This window comes from Myotis yumanensis, unplaced genomic scaffold (assembly GCF_028538775.1).
Source record: "Myotis yumanensis isolate MYYU_CA2020_CCGP unplaced genomic scaffold, mMyoYum1.0.hap1 SCAF_6, whole genome shotgun sequence".
Lineage (NCBI taxonomy): Eukaryota > Metazoa > Chordata > Mammalia > Chiroptera > Vespertilionidae > Myotis > Myotis yumanensis.
Window position 1 is genome coordinate 12,146,517 of NW_027223757.1, and position 20,273 is coordinate 12,166,789.

Genomic DNA, 20,273 nt, shown 5'->3' on the forward strand with positions numbered 1-20,273 from the left:
TGTCAGTGATTGGTAATGATATAAAGTGCATTCATTTATTTAAGACCACCAAAGGCCACTGCCTGTGAGCCAAGCACTGGTCTGGGTATTGGGAGTACATCTGAACAAAACAAGTAAACAAATAAAAACTCCCTGTTCACATGGAGCTTCCATTCAATAAGGGAAATATAATGAATAGAACAAGGCACACACATAGTTAGAATTCCTACACTTTTAGGAAAACATGTTTTTTATCATATGTCAGTGTTTCCTTAAGCTGGTCATTGGTGTTTCCAGTGCTGCTATCCTGCTGTCCATTGTAAATGGATATTAGTGTAGCTGTAATTATCAACTTAATTGCGGCCTGTTTTGTGATTCCAGTGGTGGGTAGTGACGGATGTTCGCAGCAGGGTATTTTAGGACTTTACGTTTGAGACTCAATTATGAACCATTCACATTCCATTCCCAACAGTCAGATTGATGTCACTAGACTTGATTAACTGGTGACCTGCAGCAAAAGTCACAGATAAACCTGTCCGTCAATTGGACTCAAAGAAAATTGCTCATAACGGCATGAAGCAAACCCTACATTTCTATGAGCATCATCAGCAACAATCTGAAAGCAGATTTACCTAATCTCTTGTCAAATTCTGCTTTTCCAGTGACATTTAATTGTGATCACCAATTCCTTTTTTCACAAAAGGAAGAAATGGGGAAGGTAATGTGCCTGTTCACTAAATCCTTATGGGGAGACTCAGTTAGAGGTTGCAATTTATGAGGATTTCTGCCATAATCACAGAGCTCTGCCACCTGGGGTTTGACTTTTCTGTTTGGTTGATGATCGCATTAGCCATGTGCCTACTGAGTTTCTGCTTCTCTATTCTTTCTCTTTAAAGTCAGGGGAGCTATTCTGAGTTTAATTTTCTCCTTGTCCACTAGCCCAGGGTTTCTTTCCAAGTTTGGACATTTTCAGATGTTGGATATTTCCCCTCGTTGGGCTCAGTCCAAGTAGACATGATGGATGTCCTGGTAGTAGTTTGGGAGTCAGAGTGACAAGTGGCACCTCACTTTGTCACTTTAAAAATACATTATTTTTAAAAAATATTCTATGAGCAACTACTATTTTCATAAATGTGAAAGTATTTTAAAAATAAGATACATGATTTGTTGAGGATGACTAAGTATGGTCTCTCTGCCACAAAATTTTTAAAATATTCACTTCTTTTTTAGCTGAAGGAGGAGCAGTGATCTTTTTTTTTTTTTTTTTCAGAAAATTAAGTACCTATTACCCTGGGAATAGGGTTTAACTGGACCTTTTTACTTTCTGTGACTTAGAAAAGGTCCCACTCTTCTCAGAGCTCTGGGAAGTGTCATGATAATTTTCATACTTCTGGAAGGGGAAGCCCAATTCCAAACCCCTTTCCCCAAATCCCATGGTATTTTCTAACAGATAGAGTGGACCAGACCAAAGGGCTGATGGGAGAGGACACCCCAGAACTCACCTGGGGAATTCACCTACAATACCAGGGACAATGGCTGGTGGTTCTGTCTCAACTAAGGGCCCATAGGCGTGTGAGAGAACAAGGGTCTACAGAGCATGTGTGGGTGGCTGCAGGCAGCTCCACATCTGACTGACCTGCCAGTGTCCTTCTGGGTACAAGGCAGAACTCACCAAATCTGACCCAAATCAGCCCCCACATTTCTAGACCAATCCAATGGGGGAGGAAAGCTCACAGGGAAGACGCCATGCTTTAGCCATGAATAGGGAACTATAACCATATTTGTACCCTAAGCTGGTGAAATGAGTTTAGTTGCACTTTTCCTTGGGTTTGCTGTGGGCAAGGGGAGGTGGCAATATTCCCTCAACCAAGTTCAGTGCAGATCAGGAGCCTGGATGCTTGTTGATGATGTTCTGAATAAAGCTTGAGCAGCAAGTTTCATCTGCACGGTGACTGCACTACACATTACAGCTGTGAATTTGCACGGCCGTTAACCTGAGAAAAATACTCAGGAGACCCATGGGCAGCACAGTAAATGGTGACAAAGGAATGTGGCAAATTAGTAAATATCATGATGCCTCTTTGCAGTGTGGACCTTCTGATTGGAGAAGAGCCACGCCCTACCTGTGAGGGGAGGCTGGTTGGAAGTTTGGGTGTCCACTCCCCAGGACTTGCTTGAAGGCAGGAGGGAGCTATGGCTCCTGCTTTTACAAAATCCCTTACTCTGGAGAGAAGGGGAGTTCTTCTACAGCTTCTGGGAACATTTCACTTGCCCTTTGGAGCCTTCCCAGGCAGGGGCTGCAGTGTATAACAGGACACCACAAGCCTTCATTCCTTTGAAATGTGTTTCTCTGGGGGCCATTTAAAGCACTGGAATGAAACCCATTGAAGAATACCTAAGAAAGAGGAGAGAAAGGGGGGAGGGGGTCAGGGACAAAGAAGCCAAATGCCACCTTGACCTCCATTTTGCTTAAGGGCTCGCATTTGGCTGTATTAGTTTCCTAGGGATTCTGTAACAAAGTCCCACCAACTGAGGACCTGAAAACAACAGAAATGTATTCTCTCACGGTTCTAGAGACGACAAGTCCAAAACCAAGGTGTCAACAGGGCCCTGCTGTCTCTCAAGGTCTTAGGGAAGACCCTCCTTGCCCCTCCTTCGCCTCCAGGATCACCACCATTCCTTGGCCCTCCTGGCCTTGGAGATGTAACCCCTCAATCTCTGCCCCCTGTGACATGTTCTTCCTCTGTGTCTGTGTCTCACTTTATAAGGACGTCAGTCACTGGATTTGGGCCCACAATAATCTAGTATGATCTCATCTTAACTAATTACATCTGCAACGATCACTTCCAAATGTCTGAAGTTTTAGGTGGAAATGAACTTGGAGAGGACATTCAACCTAGTACAGTGGCCATACCTCCTTTCAGCTCTATTTGCTATTCCTAATATTCTAAATATAAAAAATTATCAAGTTAAAAAGAGGACATCTTGCAGCCTGGATTAGTAGACAGTAGATAGATTTTTAAAATTTACTTTTAAATTATGCCTTTTCACTAGATGGGGTCATTCAAGGTCAAAAATCACTTTGCTTGGGGTTGGAGCCCACTGATGAATCTTGTATGATATAGTGTTCCCAGCATTCACAGCATAGGCAAAAAAAAACAGTTAGAAAAAGAGCTTCCCTCAAATCTGACTTTGGATGTTCCTTTCAGCAAGTTCCCTCTAGAACAGTGGTCCTCAACCTTGGCTGCACATTAGAATCACCTGGGAATCTTTTTAAAATCCTGATTTCTGGGCCTCATCCTCCGGAAATTCTGTTTCTTTGTTACTAATGTTGTGGTCTCACCCCATAACAAAGAAACAGAATTTCCGGAGGATGAGGCCCAGAAATCAGGATTTTATAAAGATTCCCAGGTGATTCTAATGTGCAGCCAAGGTTGAGAACCACTGCTCTAGAATATCATGATTTGCATAGGTCTCCCCTCCCCATTTGCAACCTTCTTCTTGTTGGCAATAATTTCTGGGACTATGGGAATTAAAATAAGCAAATTCGTGCAAAAGTATTGCTGACACCTTTCTGCAGACTCCTTTAGGGATACCCTTTCTAAACATCTAGACCTGTATGAAGAATCCAGAAGAAAGAACAATTACTAGTTAATACCGTGATAAAAAGTATTACTTCATCAAAATACAGAGCTCTGTCCCACACTCATTGCCTACATATCAGATATACAAGCTGAGAAAAAGTGTATCACAAGCCACAAAACTATCCAGTTGATAATAAGGAGAGAGAAACAAAAGAGGCATGCTTCCAAAAAATAGAAAATAAAAGCCAAATGAAGTAAAAAATATATATTTTCTAAATAGTTCTATTGTACTATAATGTACTTACAGCTGTATTTTACACATCTATCCCTGTCTGTTTCAGTCCTTCGTTGTTTTATCTAAAGTCGCCCAGTGAGGAAAAACCGCATTGTCTGGATCTGGTTCAGGGAGTTTATAAAAGTCGCCTATACCCATAAGCCTTAATAGTTTTTGAAGTGGTACAAATGCCCTGTAATCTAAAGAAGAATAGGAGCACAAAAACATTTGTAGGGAAATTTGGAATAAGAAAAAATGGTTACTGGGTGTCTTCAACAGAAAACGATGCATCATTTAGAGCCTCTGAGGTTATCTGATTTAAACCAGGCAATTGGAGCCATTTTATAACTCTTGGCACCTTGGAGCTCCAGGAATTATCAAGCATTGGAGCTATTTTATAAATCTTATAAGTTGTAGATAACTAATAATAAGGCAAAGTAATTGTCTATCGACAATTCTTATCTATCAATACACAATAAATTCTGACTAGTGGAGGCTCAATTGACTTTCCTTCCCCAGGATGAAAAAGCGTTTTGCAACCGCTTGCAAATGCATTTCAATATTCCTGATTTATAACAGTGTTTTTTCCTCTGGATTCTCTTTTGAATCAATTGTAATAGCTTTTCCAGTTCCCTCATTTAATTACGAGTTAAATAAAATCTTTGACACATGTTCATTTTATATTCATGAGTCATGTTGCTTTTTTTGAAAATTATCCTTTAACAGATTTATGCAAGAAAATACTCCACCATTTTCAGATTGAAAAGAAGCCTTCAATTTTTTACTGAAAATTGAATCTAGCCATTAGATTAAATTTAAGTGAATTTACATATTTCTGGAATAGCACTCTTGTATTAAAGCATTAATCCCTGCATAGATGGACTGATAGTTCAAGATTATTAGATGCATTGTTTTTCCATAGTGTCCTCATTTTTTATGACTTCTGCCTGGAAAATTTTCAGACCAGCTCTGCTCCACACTTAAGGAATCATTGGGATCGAGTCATGGAAAATGTGAATTCATTTTGTTTGCTTTGTGAATTATAGCCTCAAAGCTGAGATTAACAGCAATGTAATTCTAAAAATAATTTATCACTTGATGACAATGCAATAGCTATTGCATTTGAATAATGAGATCACAATTTACCTTCACAGTGTAAGTGAAGAAGGAGCAGGAAAGGGAATGCACCCTTCAGTCCAATCCTTCATGTTGGGGGTAGGGACGCACCTGGACTAAAATTCTGGCTGCAGGTAACCTCCTCACCCCCACACACTCAGGCCCCAGGCACAATTAAGAATACATTAGAGACTATGTCTTTGGTATATGTTAGCTGTCAATTTATGTCAATCCATTATGGCTATCTCAACAGCCAGTATCCTATAACTCAGCCCCACCTGTTAATAGAAGATTCTGAATAATTCTTTCAAACTAAATATTAATAACTTTCAACATTACCTTTCCCAGGAGGAGCCTAATTTTAAAAGGAATCACAACCCACACGTATATAGTCAACTGATCTTTGACAAAGAGCAAAGGCAATTAATGAGAAAAGTTATTCCTTTCAACAAATGGTGCTTGAACAAAGGGACATCCACATACAAAAAAATGAATCTAGATAAAGACCCTGAAGCTTTCAGACAAATTAACTCAAAATAGATTGTAGACCTAAATATAAGACACAAAACTATAAAACCCTGAGAGGATAATATGGAAAACTTATGTGCCTTGGGTTTGGTGATGACTTTTTAGATGCTCCATAAAAAGCATAATCCAGCAAAGAAAAAATTGAAAAGCTGGACTTCATTATAATTAAAAACTTCTGTTTTGAGAAAGACGCTATTTAGATAATGAAAAGATAAGCCATAGAATGGGAGAAAATATTTGTAAAACACATATTTGATAAAGAACTTGCATCAAAAATAGTCCTGGCTGGTGTGGCTCAGTTGGTTGGACATCATCCCATGCACTGAGAGGTCACCAGTTTGATTCCCAGTCAGAGTACATGCCCAAGTTTCAGGCTCAATCCAGGTAGGGGACATGCAGGGGGCAGTCGATGGATGTTTCACTTTCACATCAATGTTTCTCTCTCTCCCTCTCTCTATAAAAATTATTTTTTTAAAAAAGAATTTGTATCTAAAATATACAGAGAACTCTTAAAACTCAATAAGAAACCAAACAGCCCAAATAAAAAGTAGTTGTACCCAAGAGATCTGACCACCTCACCAAAGAAGATATACAGACATGCAAATGGGCATATGAAAAGACGCTCAATATCATATGTTACTAGAGGCCCGATGCATGAAATTCGTGTGAGGGCCTTGGCCCCGACCCCTGCCCGCTGCTGCCGCTGAGGCCAGGGGCCTCTGCCACCTCTGCTGTGGCCCCCACCCGCTGTGGCTAATTAGCATATTACCCTTTTATTATTATAGATTAGAAAAATGCAAATTAAAACAATAATAATGAGATGCCACTATTCCCTAACCTAGTAGAACTAGAGGCCCAGTGCACAAAACTCGTGCACTGGTAGGGTCCCTAGCGGCTGCTGGCTGCAGACAGGGTACTCCCTCCCTTCCCCTGGTCACCTGCTGCTGCCAGCCAGGGCTTCCCTCCCTTCCCTCATCTGGCCCTGCCCTCTGGTCAAACTCCTGGACTAACTCCCAGTCGAGGGGACAATTTGCATACTATGCTTTTATTATATAGGATGGTTAAGATCCAAAACACTGATGATAACAAATGCTGACAAGGATGCTGGTGGGAATGCAAAATGGTACAACCACTTTGGAAGACAGTTTGGCAGTGTTTTATAAAACCAAACATGGCTTTACCACATAATCCAGCAATCACGCCCCTATGTATTTACCCAAAGGGGTTGAAAATCTATGTCCCCACAAAAATCTGTAGATGAATTTTTATCACAGCTTTATCCATAATTGCCAAAACCTGGAAACAACTAAGTGTCCTTCAATAAAGTGAGTGGATAAACTGTGCGTGGGAAGATATCAGGGAATTTTACATGCATACTGTTAAAGTGACAGACACTAATCTGAAGTGGTTACATACTGTATAATTTCAACTCTATGACATTTTGGAAAAGGCAATACTATAGTAAAAAGATCAGTGGTTGCTAGGGGTTAGGTAGGAAAGAAGTGTAGGTGGAGCACAGAGAATTTTGGGGGTGACCAAACTTCTGTATATTAATACTCCAAGGGTAGGTACAAGACAAAAACCCATAGTACTGTCCAAATAAAGATGACCCCTAATGTAAATTATGGACTTTAGTTAGTAATAATGCATCAATATTAGTTCATCAGTTATTAGAGGTGTACCACACTAACACGAGATGTTAACAGGGAAACTGCATACTGAGGCAGAGGGAGAGTAGGTCTATTTTCTATTTACAGAAAAACTTGTAGTTTTTCTGTAAAACTACAAGTGTTCTAAAAACAAAATCCATTCAAAAAGAATTGCACAGTGGGTAAACTGTTTAACACAAAAGTGTGACTCGCTAGTTGTGAACTATTGGTAACAGTTTTGGAAAAAGCAATTTCCCCAACATCTCGTCACTCACATCGCAGAGAAGCCAGCATTCCTTCGGTCAGTCACGTGGCCTTCCCAAGTACTATAGAGGGATTTTGCTTTATTTTTTCTTCTCCAGACCCATTCTTCTCGTCCAAACCACTAGTTTTATGACTAAATAATCAGTGTAGGAATAAAAAATGTAATTTACCTTGCTTTCTATTATTTTCCAAACATATACATATATGCATTTGCCTTTTAAGTTGGTATTGTGTTCCTCTTTTAAGCCAGCCCTTGGATTCACCCTTACAAAACCTGCATGGCAGGCCTAAAGCCTGATAATGCTATGCTCTTGGGGCTCTGGGGTTGGAAAGTAACTGTGTCCAGTCCTGTGGCTTGGACCCACAGAAGGGCAGAAAGCGTAGTCACATAAAAGATGAACAGGAGATCCAAGAGATGGAAGAAAATGGGACTTGCCTAAATAGGATTTATTATCCCTGTATCCCTCTCCCATCAAAAGCTGCAAACAAACTCCACAACCTTCCTAGGGGGAGCTATGCTTTAAACCACATTTTCTCCTTGCTACAAGGGTTTTTACTTCCTGGGGCTAAGGGCAGATGCTTGCACATAGAGGGAGGATGGTACATTCCAGTTGCTCATTAAACACAAAATTTAATAAGACAAGGCATCACCAGCACCCCAATAGCAAACAACGGCATAGAAAGTTTGTTTCAATAAGGGTGTGACCAAGCGCTTCACGTGAATTGTGGAGACACAGAGAACAGAGGTGGCAGCAAGACAAAGGACAATACCCCAGAGGGAAGTATAAACACAAATGCCTCTAGTTAACAGAAAGGCTGTTTTCCAACTCTGATTCTCCACTGCCTTGTGTACTAAATGTTACTCCATTTTCCAAAAAAAGTATATAGATTATCGCTTAGAACTCAAGATTGTAGAAAAATGCCATTTTTCAACTCTGGGTGGAGAACTCATACTGAAAAAGTATTTCCAGTATTTGGTTATAAATAAAACTGCTATGAACATTCATCTGCAAGTTTCTTTTTAGGCATATGTTTATATTTATATCAAATATCTAGGGTGGAATTTCTGGGTTACAGGGTAGGTCTAAATTCAGTTTAAACTTCTATTATGAGCGAGTCAATAGAGATCATGAAGTGAGGCTGGTGTTTAAGTAAAATCAGGTTGGCTAAAATGCAAAGATTTTTTCTTTTTGTTTATATGCTAAATTTTTTTTCATCATCAGCAATATTAAACATTCTAGAAATTTTTCATCATAGTTTCAGCCTTCGAAGTGGACTCTCCCTTAAATCAGGGAGTCTCTACTGCCCTGAGGTTGGAGTGCTCTTTGTGAGAAGGTGTCTGCTCTGCTGACCCACTCTGCCCATTACTAACACCCTTCACACCTCTTTCTTAACTGAATTTCTACATAAAATGGCTGTTTGGGGATTTGGCATAAAAAGCTCAAAATCACTGAGATGCACCCTATCAGAAGCTACTGCCTCCCCCATCAAAACATTTTTGAAACCAGATTAAAAATAATTATATCTTCCATCCCGAGGGAGAAACCTCTTCACCAACTGCCAAAGAAATATTCTAGGATTTTGTCCACTCTGCTTTTATTTCCAAGACATTTGCTTTCAACCTAAAAGAGTCCATGATGCATGATTTTTCAGTGCTCCTTCTTTTTTTTTTTTTTTTTTTTTTTTTTTTTCCGATGCAAAAGCATAAGAGTCTTTATTCGAGCTAGCTCAGCTCCCCCACCTTGCCGATGCAGCAGCAGGAAGCGGAGAGCCAGTGCTCCTTCTGTTAGCTGAATCAGTTGCCTCATTAAAGACTCTGAGAGCCGCGTCAAGTTAGCTGGGCTGGCAACAAACACTGCTGATCCAAATAGTAACCAACTTCCTAGAGACACTGAGGCCACAGCCCACAGGTGTTACAACAAGGACCCAGGGTGCCATCCACAGGGCATCTCTGGACTAGGCTGGCAAACCATCAAAGGTGAGATGTCAAGGTCCTTGCATAGTATGATCTTTTCACAAGGTCACATTCGTAGCGTATGTTTCAGTCGGGTTTCAACTTTGATTAGAAGGGGAAATATTTGATTTGCTAGTCCAAGCTTTTAGCAATATGGGAAACTAAAATCAAATTTTCTCTGTTGGAAAACACTCTTGATATAAATGGGGCTTTTCGAAATCCAAATGGGGGACATAGCACTATTAGCTGAAATGGATATAGATATGTATTTACAGCACCTGTTATAAAAAAAATCTCAGTACCCTTCATGGGAAGGCCATGAGAAAAAGCTTTTTAGTAACTGAAAAGAAAGTCTAAGACAGACCTAAAGCAGAAGTCTCCACTTTCTAGTCATAGGTTCTCTTATTTATAAAAGCTTTTACCTAAAGGACGAGTCAATATAATCTTGTTACTGAAAGTTCGAGTCTGAAATTTCAAATACATTGTTATATTAAAATCAGGCACTTGGAAGAGATAAATCTTTTAATAAAAATTTTATTTCTCTGTAAATACAAAGTCCAACATCAACAAACAATAATCCAGTGGAAAAATACTTAGCCATTAACATTGAAAACTTTTTTAAAAACTTTAATAAATAGAACTTTGGCATTCAAAATTCTAGCTGTAAACCCTATTAAAAAACAAAACAAACAGAAAAACAGCCCCTTTACAAAAAAGAGGCAAGAATGACAGATCAGAAGGCATAAGCCAACCAGTGGCTTCACATTCTTTTTACAAGGACTGTATTTCAATTAAGTCATGACCACTGTATTTACACGAGGTATTCTGGGTGGTTCAAAACTGAACCTAGTTTACAAAAACCACCAGCCATAGTGACTGATTATACACTCTGCTGTGCTTTTCATGTGACCACCTAGCACCTTACCACTCTTGCCATCACACCAGTGTGATGTTGAATTTTATGTTTATATATTTAAATAACTATTTATACATATATGTACACACGCATTCACACACGACATTCCAAAGGAGTTTCTTGCTCACAATATGGGGAAAAGGCTGGGTTCCAAAGACATATATCCGACACCTCCTGTCATGTTTACTAAGTTATCTACCTAGTAATGAAAAACTGCTCCTTGCTTTAAAAAAATCGTTAATGAGTCTAACAAGGTGCGATAGTCATCAACATTCTTATAGCTCTTGTAAAGTAGAAATGAATGCTTACTGCAGGCAAAAAGGCACGAAAGGTTCTCTCTGTATGCAGCTGCAAGAGTGTTAATGACTTACTGAATTGAAAATACATTCCTAATTTACTCAATACTTCCTCTAAATAAGAAAAAAAAATCCAAAATCTCTCCCCTTCATGATTAAATATTATTAAATGTGTAATATTACCATACAGCAATATACCACCATGGCATTTTGGGGTGAATTTGGAAATTATATTCTATATACCAAACAAATAGTTTTTCTTGCTTTGTGAGTACTGAAAAGAATTAAGAATGGAAATGAAGTGAATTAGCTTTGGCTCAGAGAGCTATAGCTACTGGCCGTTTCAAGTGATACGGTCTAAGTGAGCATGGTTATGAAAACTGCTTATTACTGTAATTACATATCTACAATGATAGAGATCTATGTAAGAGGATGCCAATAATCCAAACTAAAGGTATGGCTGAGCTGAACTGTGCTATGTAAAACCACAGTCCAAGTTCTCAGCTGCTATTCAATGAATTATGACTGATACTGAAAAAATGTTTTCCCAATAAAGTAGTTCCTTTAAAAATACCCTCCAAGAGATTCATATTTATAAGTCTTGAACTATCACAACATTAATTTATAAGCTTATTCATAAGTCATAAATGTACACTATCTATTTTAGCAACACTTCCTAGCCCTTGAGATTGTCCCTAACAAACTACTAAAAGAAATCTAATTCAGTTTAATCACGGTCATAACCAAAATAAATTTCACTAAAATATAATATTGTTAACATTAAATATTGAATCCTATTTCAAATATAAAACAGGGCCACACCTCTTAAAAGAAAAGTTCAGGCATGAAAATATCTAGTCAATTCACTGAGGCTTTTTAAAATGAAAGACCACTGCAAATTTACTAACAATTAACTAGAGTCATCCCTTTTTTCCTGACATCAAATGAAAAGACAACCATTGTGCCTTTGATCTGCACAGGTAATTTGGGTATTTTAGTGAGACCACTGTTACTTTATCTCTGCTTTAATGTGACTGAGGCTGAATAAGTTCAACTTCAAAACCCAGAAGACTAAGAGTAAATTTTGATAATGCACGAAATACTTCCTTAGAAGACAAGCATTTAATCACAAAAGCATAATTTAAAAGTTTTCATATCTAAGGAAATTTTCAAATAGATTTACTTTAAAATTAGGTTACTTTTCACCTCAGACCTATATCACTGTAATAACTTCCAAGAGTACCTCGTTCAAACTGACACAAGTGATTGTCTTGGGAACAGGCATTTTCTGAAAAATGAAAATCAAAATTAAATACTGAATTAATATACTACTAGTTTGATTTTCTCCCAAAATACCCTCCAAGGCCAATCACTTATCTATGTCCTTTCACAAACTCCAGACTCCAAGAGATTACATTTTGTAATTCAAGGCTATACTTAAACTACCACATCTTAATTTCCTTTTTTAATGGAGTGTATACATTTTGGAAAGTGAAATATATAAGCAATAATTTGTTAATTTCCTACTAAGTTGTATTTTTTTTACCTCAAGACATATGAATTAGGTGCAATTCTATAAAAGTTTTAGAAAACTTATTTTAAAAAATAAAATATTTTATCCCAACTAAGCCACAAACAAAATGTATCTATAATAGATTAAAACAAATGACCAAAAGTTTGTTTAAAACAGTAATAACCATAAAATCCCCAAACATATACTGAAAAACTAGGAGATACTTAAGTAAGAACCTAGTGACCCAGGTAAATCAGTGAATATTTGCCCGTTAGTACTATATTTTAGGGTGCCTTAATTTCCAAAATTGTGAAGGTTGGGGTGGGTGGAGGGGATTCTATTAAAAAAGAATATCAAAATACATGCTGCATTTAGATGCTCCTTCCTACTTTACTATAAAGGGTCATTTTTATAGATATTAATTTTTACAAGGCAGAATTCTTTGCCTCAGATTCTGGGCACAAATTTACTACTCCCTGACTATCCTCAACCCACCAGCATTAGAGAGCAAATGAACACATGAGAAAGCCAAGTTCCTACCAGTGCTCAGTCCCTCCTTACTAGGGCTAGGGGCCTTGGATACAGAATCACTACCGTGCACTGATTTCTTAGTGCCCAGATCCTAAGAACTAAGAAGAGCAGAGAGGACTCAGGCACTGAACAGAGGGAAGTCTGATGCCCTCACAATGTATTATAATTGACTGCTGCAATATAAGTAAAAGTAACTTATTGAGAGCTGTATGTGAACCAAATGCTGAACTGGGCAGTCTTCTTGAAGGCCTTACAACACGTGTTTTCACTGCTGAAAAGATTTAAGAAGAATCTCTTCTGGGAGCAGCCTTTATACCAGGATATAAGCCTGGCAAGAAAACAGACATGTGATCTGCTCTTATCTTGCTTGACTCACACCCCTTATTCTGTCTGCCTCTTATGTCTTGACTTAATGAGACTTAGCTGCATCAAAGAAAACAAACCAACTTATAAAGGACAATGACTGTCATAACAAAGTATATTCAAAACAATGTAATGAATGCTCTGAAGGAAATAGAATATATAGTCCTTCCACATTACCAACTAAAACAGGGAGATAGTCATTTGGAAGTTTAACTGATTGCATGTCTACTTAAATAACGGTTCCAATTCTTAGTGATAGCATGTACTCCAGTAGAACTAACCTGACCAAGTCTGTATTCTATGAAAACGCCTGTTTTTAATGTACCTTACCTAATAAAAGGAATTGAAATATCACCTAATTTAAATTTTGTTTTCTGCTAGTGATGATTCAAATATAAAGAGGACAAGCTGGCTTTTTCTTAAAGTAGTTTCAACTTTAAAACAGATATGAAACTGTTAAAATGTAAACATTTGAGATTTGGATAAATAGGCTATTGTTCTGGAGTCACTTTGTTAATCTTTTACAAGAATGAAGGGAGGCCTTAAAAGGTCTGCATTAATTATATATGGCTTTGCTTACATTAAACAAATGTATATAACATATAAGTAGAAACCATAAATAGTAAGGGACATGTCAAAATTAGTTCAAATTATGTTAAATTGCCTTGTGATATATACTATGTAATTTTACTATGCTAGTGAAAAAGATCACATCAAAATTTCACACCTTTAAGGCAGTCCATAATCCTTCTGGAAAAAAAGTTGACCTATCTACAGTACTACAACCAACTCAACCCTACACCTCATCATCTCGGCACAGCGGCTGTTGAAAACACAATAGGTTTGCCTCCTGTGCTACTATTAGAACACTTGCCTGCTGTGGGAACTCTTGCTCAGCCAGCCTTTGAAACCCCCAAAGTCTAACACAAGCTTCTACATGAAAGAAAAAAAAAAATCCAAGTGCGTGCCTTTCTCAGAAGCTTTGCTCTGACCCTAGAAATCTTTACTATTTTATGAATAAACACACATGCACGCGCACACACAAACATATATTCACACAAAAACATAGGATAAAAAGAAATCCTCCCCCCTTTATCCGAAGGGCACTCTTCACAGCTTGGTCCTACCCTCAGTAGTTTGAGAATACAGAATTTTTTCCCTTATATACTTAATCACATTTTCAAATGGTAATTTGATTGATTGTCCTGATTAGATAAGCCCTTTGAGACCGTCTACATCCCCTTTCCCCCCAACAAAAGAAATCCCCAGAAAAAAAGATCCTATGTGCAAGTCATATGTCACTTGCAACTTTCCAACATGGCACCTTCAGAGATCAGATGAGACTGGGTGCGTTCAGGGTGGTGTGGCCGAGACCAACATGGCTCCTAAAAAGAAATGTGAAGACTAACACAGCAGCATTTAAGAACAGGTCATTATTGCTGTGGGACTAGCACTTGATCACTGAGTAATGCAGTTGTCTCCCATGTCCTGAGCATAGCGGTCTGATATGGTAGTCCTTAGTTCATCAATGTCCCTCCGTAACTGGCACACATCGGACAGTTTTTTAGTGAGTGTTTCTGGGCTGTGGTCATTTTCAGTCTCTTCAGCTGAACAGTTCAGTGCTGTGGAAATAAAATAGGGAGAGAATGTCTCACATTTTTTTGAACAAAGGCATTTTAGGATTTTCCACTTAATTATCATTGACAATACAATGTTATTCATGGAACACCATTCAGGGTCAGATTTAAATTATGCATCATTCATTATTAAATAGGTCTTATCTACTTGGTCCTTTCAAAATTTGGTTAATTAAAATGTATTAAATTCATACAGTAATGCACACAAATTCATGTTTAATGGATGACAATATTCCAAAAGTAGAAAAAAAAATCCTCTAGCAACTCTATTATAGCTTACCTAGACCACTCAGTTCTTCCCATTTGACAAAAATCTGAAAATCATTTGTGTAGTGAGGGTGATACCTCACATTTTTATAGACTGAAAAGTGGGTTTGTTGGCATGAAAACAAATTTTCAAAATATATGGCAAATATATATATATATATATATATATATATATATATATATATATATTTTTTTTTTTTTTAACTGGGACCCCCAAATCCCAAGCAATTAAATTAGGCTGATTGCTAGGTACCCAATGGCTGAATAACTGAGGGTGAGGCCCTAAGCCAGATAGCTTTTAATCATTTACTCCAGTTTCTCTCTTTGTCAGCATATCTCAACATAAAAGCAGGTGGAGCCAGTGACTGTAAAATAAACCTTTCTTTATATCTTCATTGACCTTGGTAGCTTATTAGAGCCATAAGAGACAGAAAACTTATTTTAACAAACATTAAGTGAATACCTGCCATGATCCAAGATGTTGAGGTCAGCAAAAATAATGTAGGGTAACCCCCCAAAATGTACACACACTTTGAATAATTATAAAGGCAGTGTTTATTAAAATACATTTCATTTTCAAAACTGAGCTATCAGTTGTTAAAGTGTATATACATTTTTTGAGGGGGACACCCTATAGATATAGTGGCTTATTCTTTCATTTTATTATTTTTTTAATCCTCACCCAAGGACATGTTTCCAAGGAGGGGAGGGGACGGGAGGGGAGGGAGGGGACAGGAGGGAAAGAAACATGGATGTGAGAGAAACATCTATTGGTTGCCTCCCATATGTGCCCCGACTGTAGAGGGAACAGGTTCACTGGAAGGGCCAAGGAAGCAGAATAAGCAAAGGTATAGAAGTAGAAAACCAAATAGTCTGACAGAATTTGAAAAACTTCAAGAAAATCAGTAACCAGCTCTAATACGGTAGAGCACAAATTATGAGAGAGGAGAATGCCAAGAAATAAGGCTGAAGAGACAGGTGTGAGCTACCCATCTATGCTTTGGGAGTGTAAGTATTAGGAAGTCCACAGCACTCTGGCAGCACTGTGAAAAATAGATGGGGGAGGGGCAAGATGGTTGACAGACCAGTCCAGAGGAAAGCTTGACTTAAGGCCACAGTGCAATGAAGTTGTAATGGCAGAAATACACAATAGGAGCAGGAAGAGACTGATAAAAACGACAGAGTCCAACTATCCTCAATATGCATAGGGGCCAGGGGTTGTGTATGGGACACACGACAGAGGAAAGAGGATAAAGTCCAATTGGGGTGACAGGTGGACGGTGCTACTCACTAAGAGGAGTTGGTTTACAGAGGGAAGAGAAGTAGGCTCTGCTTTGGACATATTGAGTCTGCGATGCCGATGAAACAGCTGGTCCTAACGTACAAGTCAATATAATCAGGAGCCCAGAAGGGACATTCCAGGCAGAATAAGAGAGAACTGTCTCTATGGGTCAAAGGTACAGTGATAACAGAATGCAACAACAGGATATTAATAAGATTATTCAAAGAAAACATCTAAAAAGAGAAACAAAAACTCAATAACACAAGGTATCTTGGGGAGCTCAGTATTTCTGGGGCAGAGAATTCCGTAGAAGTCTGAGACTGAGCAGTCATAAAGGTAGCAGCAGACCTACAGGGTGACGTCATGAACACCATGGTGGCAGAGCATTTAAGAAGCATGGGTGAACATTGGGGGATAAGGACACATTTGTAATATTTTATTCAATAAAGGAAAAAAAACCCAAACAAACAAAAAAAGCGTGGGTGAACAGTGCCAACAAATAATCCACAGAGTGAGATGGGGATTCAAAAGAATTAGCTGTACAATGCTGAACTCCAAGGTAAGAATTCTGAGGTTAAATTGTAAAGACTGGAAAGAGTATTCATGGAGAGAGGACTGTGGCAATGTTCTTCAATCTCCCTTTTATTCATATTAAGATAGCTCTCTTATCCTATTACTGAAAACATTAACAAATTATTATATAGGAGTGTGTAGATGTAGGTTACAAAATAAGTAAAAGAGTGATCATCTCTGAAACGGTGGAGAATGAGTTCTGACACTGAACTTTTGCTTCCAAGAGATCATTGCTAACTGAGCCACCCCATATTCACCTAGCAAACTCCTCCTTTAAGATTCAAGCCAACACCAGACACTCCATGGCATCTTCATAGCACTTATCAGGTAGATTCAGTTGCTTTCCCTTGCGCTCTCACTGTCCCTGTGCCCATCTCAATTATACTTATTACAACGCCCTAAGAATGTGGTTAATGTGGGAGGCAAGGGCTGTGTTCCAATTATCTGCATTATCCCGCCTGGACTGGAGAAGGCATTTGATGAATATGAGGGAAATTCTGCTAACATCTCTGAGCACAGTTACATGTTTCATTTAACAAGTGATACACTTTGATCAAGAGTATTATGTATTTGGTTTGACAAAATAATTATGATACAAGATGGTGGAATCTTTTTTTTAAATATATTTTTAATTGATTTTTTACAGAGATGAAGGGAGAGGGATAGTTAGAAACATTGATGAGAGGAAACATCGATCAGCTGCTTCCTGCACACTCCCCACTGGGTATGTGCCCACAACCAAGATGCATGCCCTTGACTGGAATCAAACCTGGGACCCATGAGTCCACAGGCCGACGCTCTATCCACTGAGCCAAACCGGTCAGGGCAAGATGGTGGAATCTTTATAAAACTGGAAAAAAAAACCTAGTCCCCTCTCTAGGGACATATTTACTATATTATTAGGTAATTACTCAATACAACATGTTGCTGCATAAATGACCCGACTCCATTCCTACCGCCTCACTTAAGTCCATTTCTTCTGTATTAAAAGGAGACTAACACGTCAATAATAAAATGGAGAAGCACATGCAGAAATGAGTGTCCCTGCAACAGCAGCACAGAAGGGACATGACACTGGGACATCCTGTGGCGGCTGTCACAACTCTGTGTGGAGGAAGGCAGAGTGAGGCAGGATGGGTGGTGTCACACCGAGAGGGACAAAGCCAGCAGGTATGCATGACAAGAGCAAGAGACCTGTAGGCATGAAAACCTCCACAGAACAAACGCTACAGAGGAAAGCGAAGGAGTATCTTTTCTCCAATATTTTCCAGTGGACAGATGGCGGGGTCTATTGAAAGCCAACAGAATTATCATGTTTAGAAGAGCAGTCAGGAAACCACACCTATCATCACTCCATCAGGGATCTGCACAGCTCAGCACGCAGGCAGATTTGCAGCATCTGGCAGGTGCCATTCCATATCACCTATGGCCACGCTCACTTCTGTAAGCATGAGGTAAGTCCTACTAATGAAGTAAAAACATGTATTCACGACCCACAGAATGATTCAGAGATTTAGAAATCTACGTAGGAAAGGAGATTAAAAACAAATACGGTAAATGCAGTCCGAAGTTCCTAATTCATGAAGACCGGTTTCTAACAGTTAAGCAATACTGTAAGGACAAGTCATGGGCCACTTACATCTGATTCCCAGTAATAATGAAAGATTCGGCTCCTTGCCCTGAGCACGCTGATTAAGAATACTGCACAATGCCTTCAAGTCAAACAAACAATAGGACATTTCCTTGAACAGCTGGTCAATCACACTCAAATCAAAGAGTGGTCGTTTGGAAAGAACCGTCTGCTGCCTGGGTTGGTCCGCTTCCTGGCCCTGATCCAACACAGAGCATGTCTCTTCTGTGTGTCTTTGGTTCTGCAATAGATGAAGAACACATGGTTAAAACAGAGGATAGGTACTCAAAAGCCATACAGGTTAACATCCCCCCCGCCCCCCAAGTCTATAAACGAAACAATGGAATACTATATGCACATGAACCAAATTTAGTGGGGAAAAAAGAGAAAAACAATTTAAATAATGGAATGGTTCCTTTGCCCTACAGAGGAAATACAATTCCAAACCATCTTAGTTTCTAGGAGTCTCTCACATAATGAGCATCTTGGTTGTATATGTATGTTTCTAAAACAAGATTTATGCTAAGAACAAAATGAACCACAAAGGAACTTACACCTCATCCTGTAGTTTTACGGTATTAGTAGCAATAGTGATTTAGTTACTAAGTATGTCTGTTGTTATAGTAACCAGAACCAATATTTTCAGTGTAAGAGAAAAATACAACTAAAAACTCAAAGGAAAAAAGACCCTGAACACTGTAAATTGTTAAATTTGAATTATCAATATGACTAAGGATTTACTACACTTCGAGAAAGTTACCCTCGCCTCATCCCCCAAATTGTCATCATCTACTCTCATCCTGAAAAGTGCTCATGAAAGATAAGTTTAATTAGCTTTCCAACTGGGACTGTATTTCAGAATAACCAAATAGCCTGAGTTGATGAGAAAAAGATTTTTTAAAAATAGATGAGTGCCAGCTAGTAAATGTAAAAGGAATGATGTAATTAGAAAAAAAAACAACCATTCTTTTAATCATCTAATGATGCAGATAATGATCACCGGTGGATACTAAAACCAACAAAGTAGAGGGTGCTGGCAAACTACATATTCACACAGTTGCCTAAGCATCACCCACAGAATGCCTGCTGTTTGCAAAGGTTCTAACATGACACTGGAAAAAATCGGTCTGTCACCCTTAACCCAATGAGATGAGTACTGGTGTCACTAACAGTGAAATAACCAAACATATATAACTTGATGATGTGAACAACACCTACAAAAAATGCTTGACCTGAATCTAACGATGTCTTTAGCTCTAACTTCTAGCTCACAAGAAAATAGAGGGGGTAGAGAACAAGACAAATGACACCACGAGGAAGCAATCAGACAAACCTAGAAGCCTGACAAATAAAAGTCTACAAGACAAACAGGTACAGTTTTATCAACAAGTCACTAACGTGGGAGAAGGGGCCTTAGGTTTATAAGACAAAAGGAAATGCAACTCACTGTGTTTATTGAATGCTAGTTTCAAGTTACTATAAAAAGCATTTGTAAAGAAGTGCAATATAGACTGGGTATTATCAAATGTCAAGACATATTATTCTTACTGGGTGTGAGGATTGTGATATGGTTATACAGGAAAATGTCCCTCATTTTTGGAAATACATTCTGAAGTATTTAAGTGCAAATGTCACAATGACAGTTAAAAACTAAAATTAAGTATTATCTGTATAATATGTCCTGAAATGCAAGCCAAGTAGTCCATCTCATAATTAAGTGAAGGAAGTGTAATCTGTTCCAATGACAGTGTCAACACTGCATCTTCCTTAAAGATTCCCTAGGGTATTGTGTACATTCAATTTATGCTTTATTCGATGATTTTGGGCCTAATCTCTATCTAACATTTGACTTAGAGTAATGTCTGTGAAACTGTATTCTAAGACAAAAAAATAAGTCTGTCTTATTATTATAATTTT

The 20,273-nt window shown here is 38.4% G+C and overlaps 1 protein-coding gene across 1 annotated transcript in view; it reads right to left on the reverse strand.

The window, feature by feature from the left end:
• Positions 1-9,897: 9,897 nt before the first annotated feature.
• Positions 9,898-20,273, reverse strand: part of CEP85L (centrosomal protein 85 like) — an 86,011-nt gene continuing 75,635 nt past the window's right edge. The window contains exons 12-13 of the mRNA XM_070417554.1: positions 18,366-18,597; positions 9,898-14,589 (exon numbers count right to left, since the gene is read on the reverse strand). Coding sequence (XP_070273655.1) covers positions 14,426-14,589; positions 18,366-18,597 — 396 coding nt within the window. The 3' untranslated portion in view covers positions 9,898-14,425. The remainder of the gene's footprint in view (positions 14,590-18,365; positions 18,598-20,273) is intronic.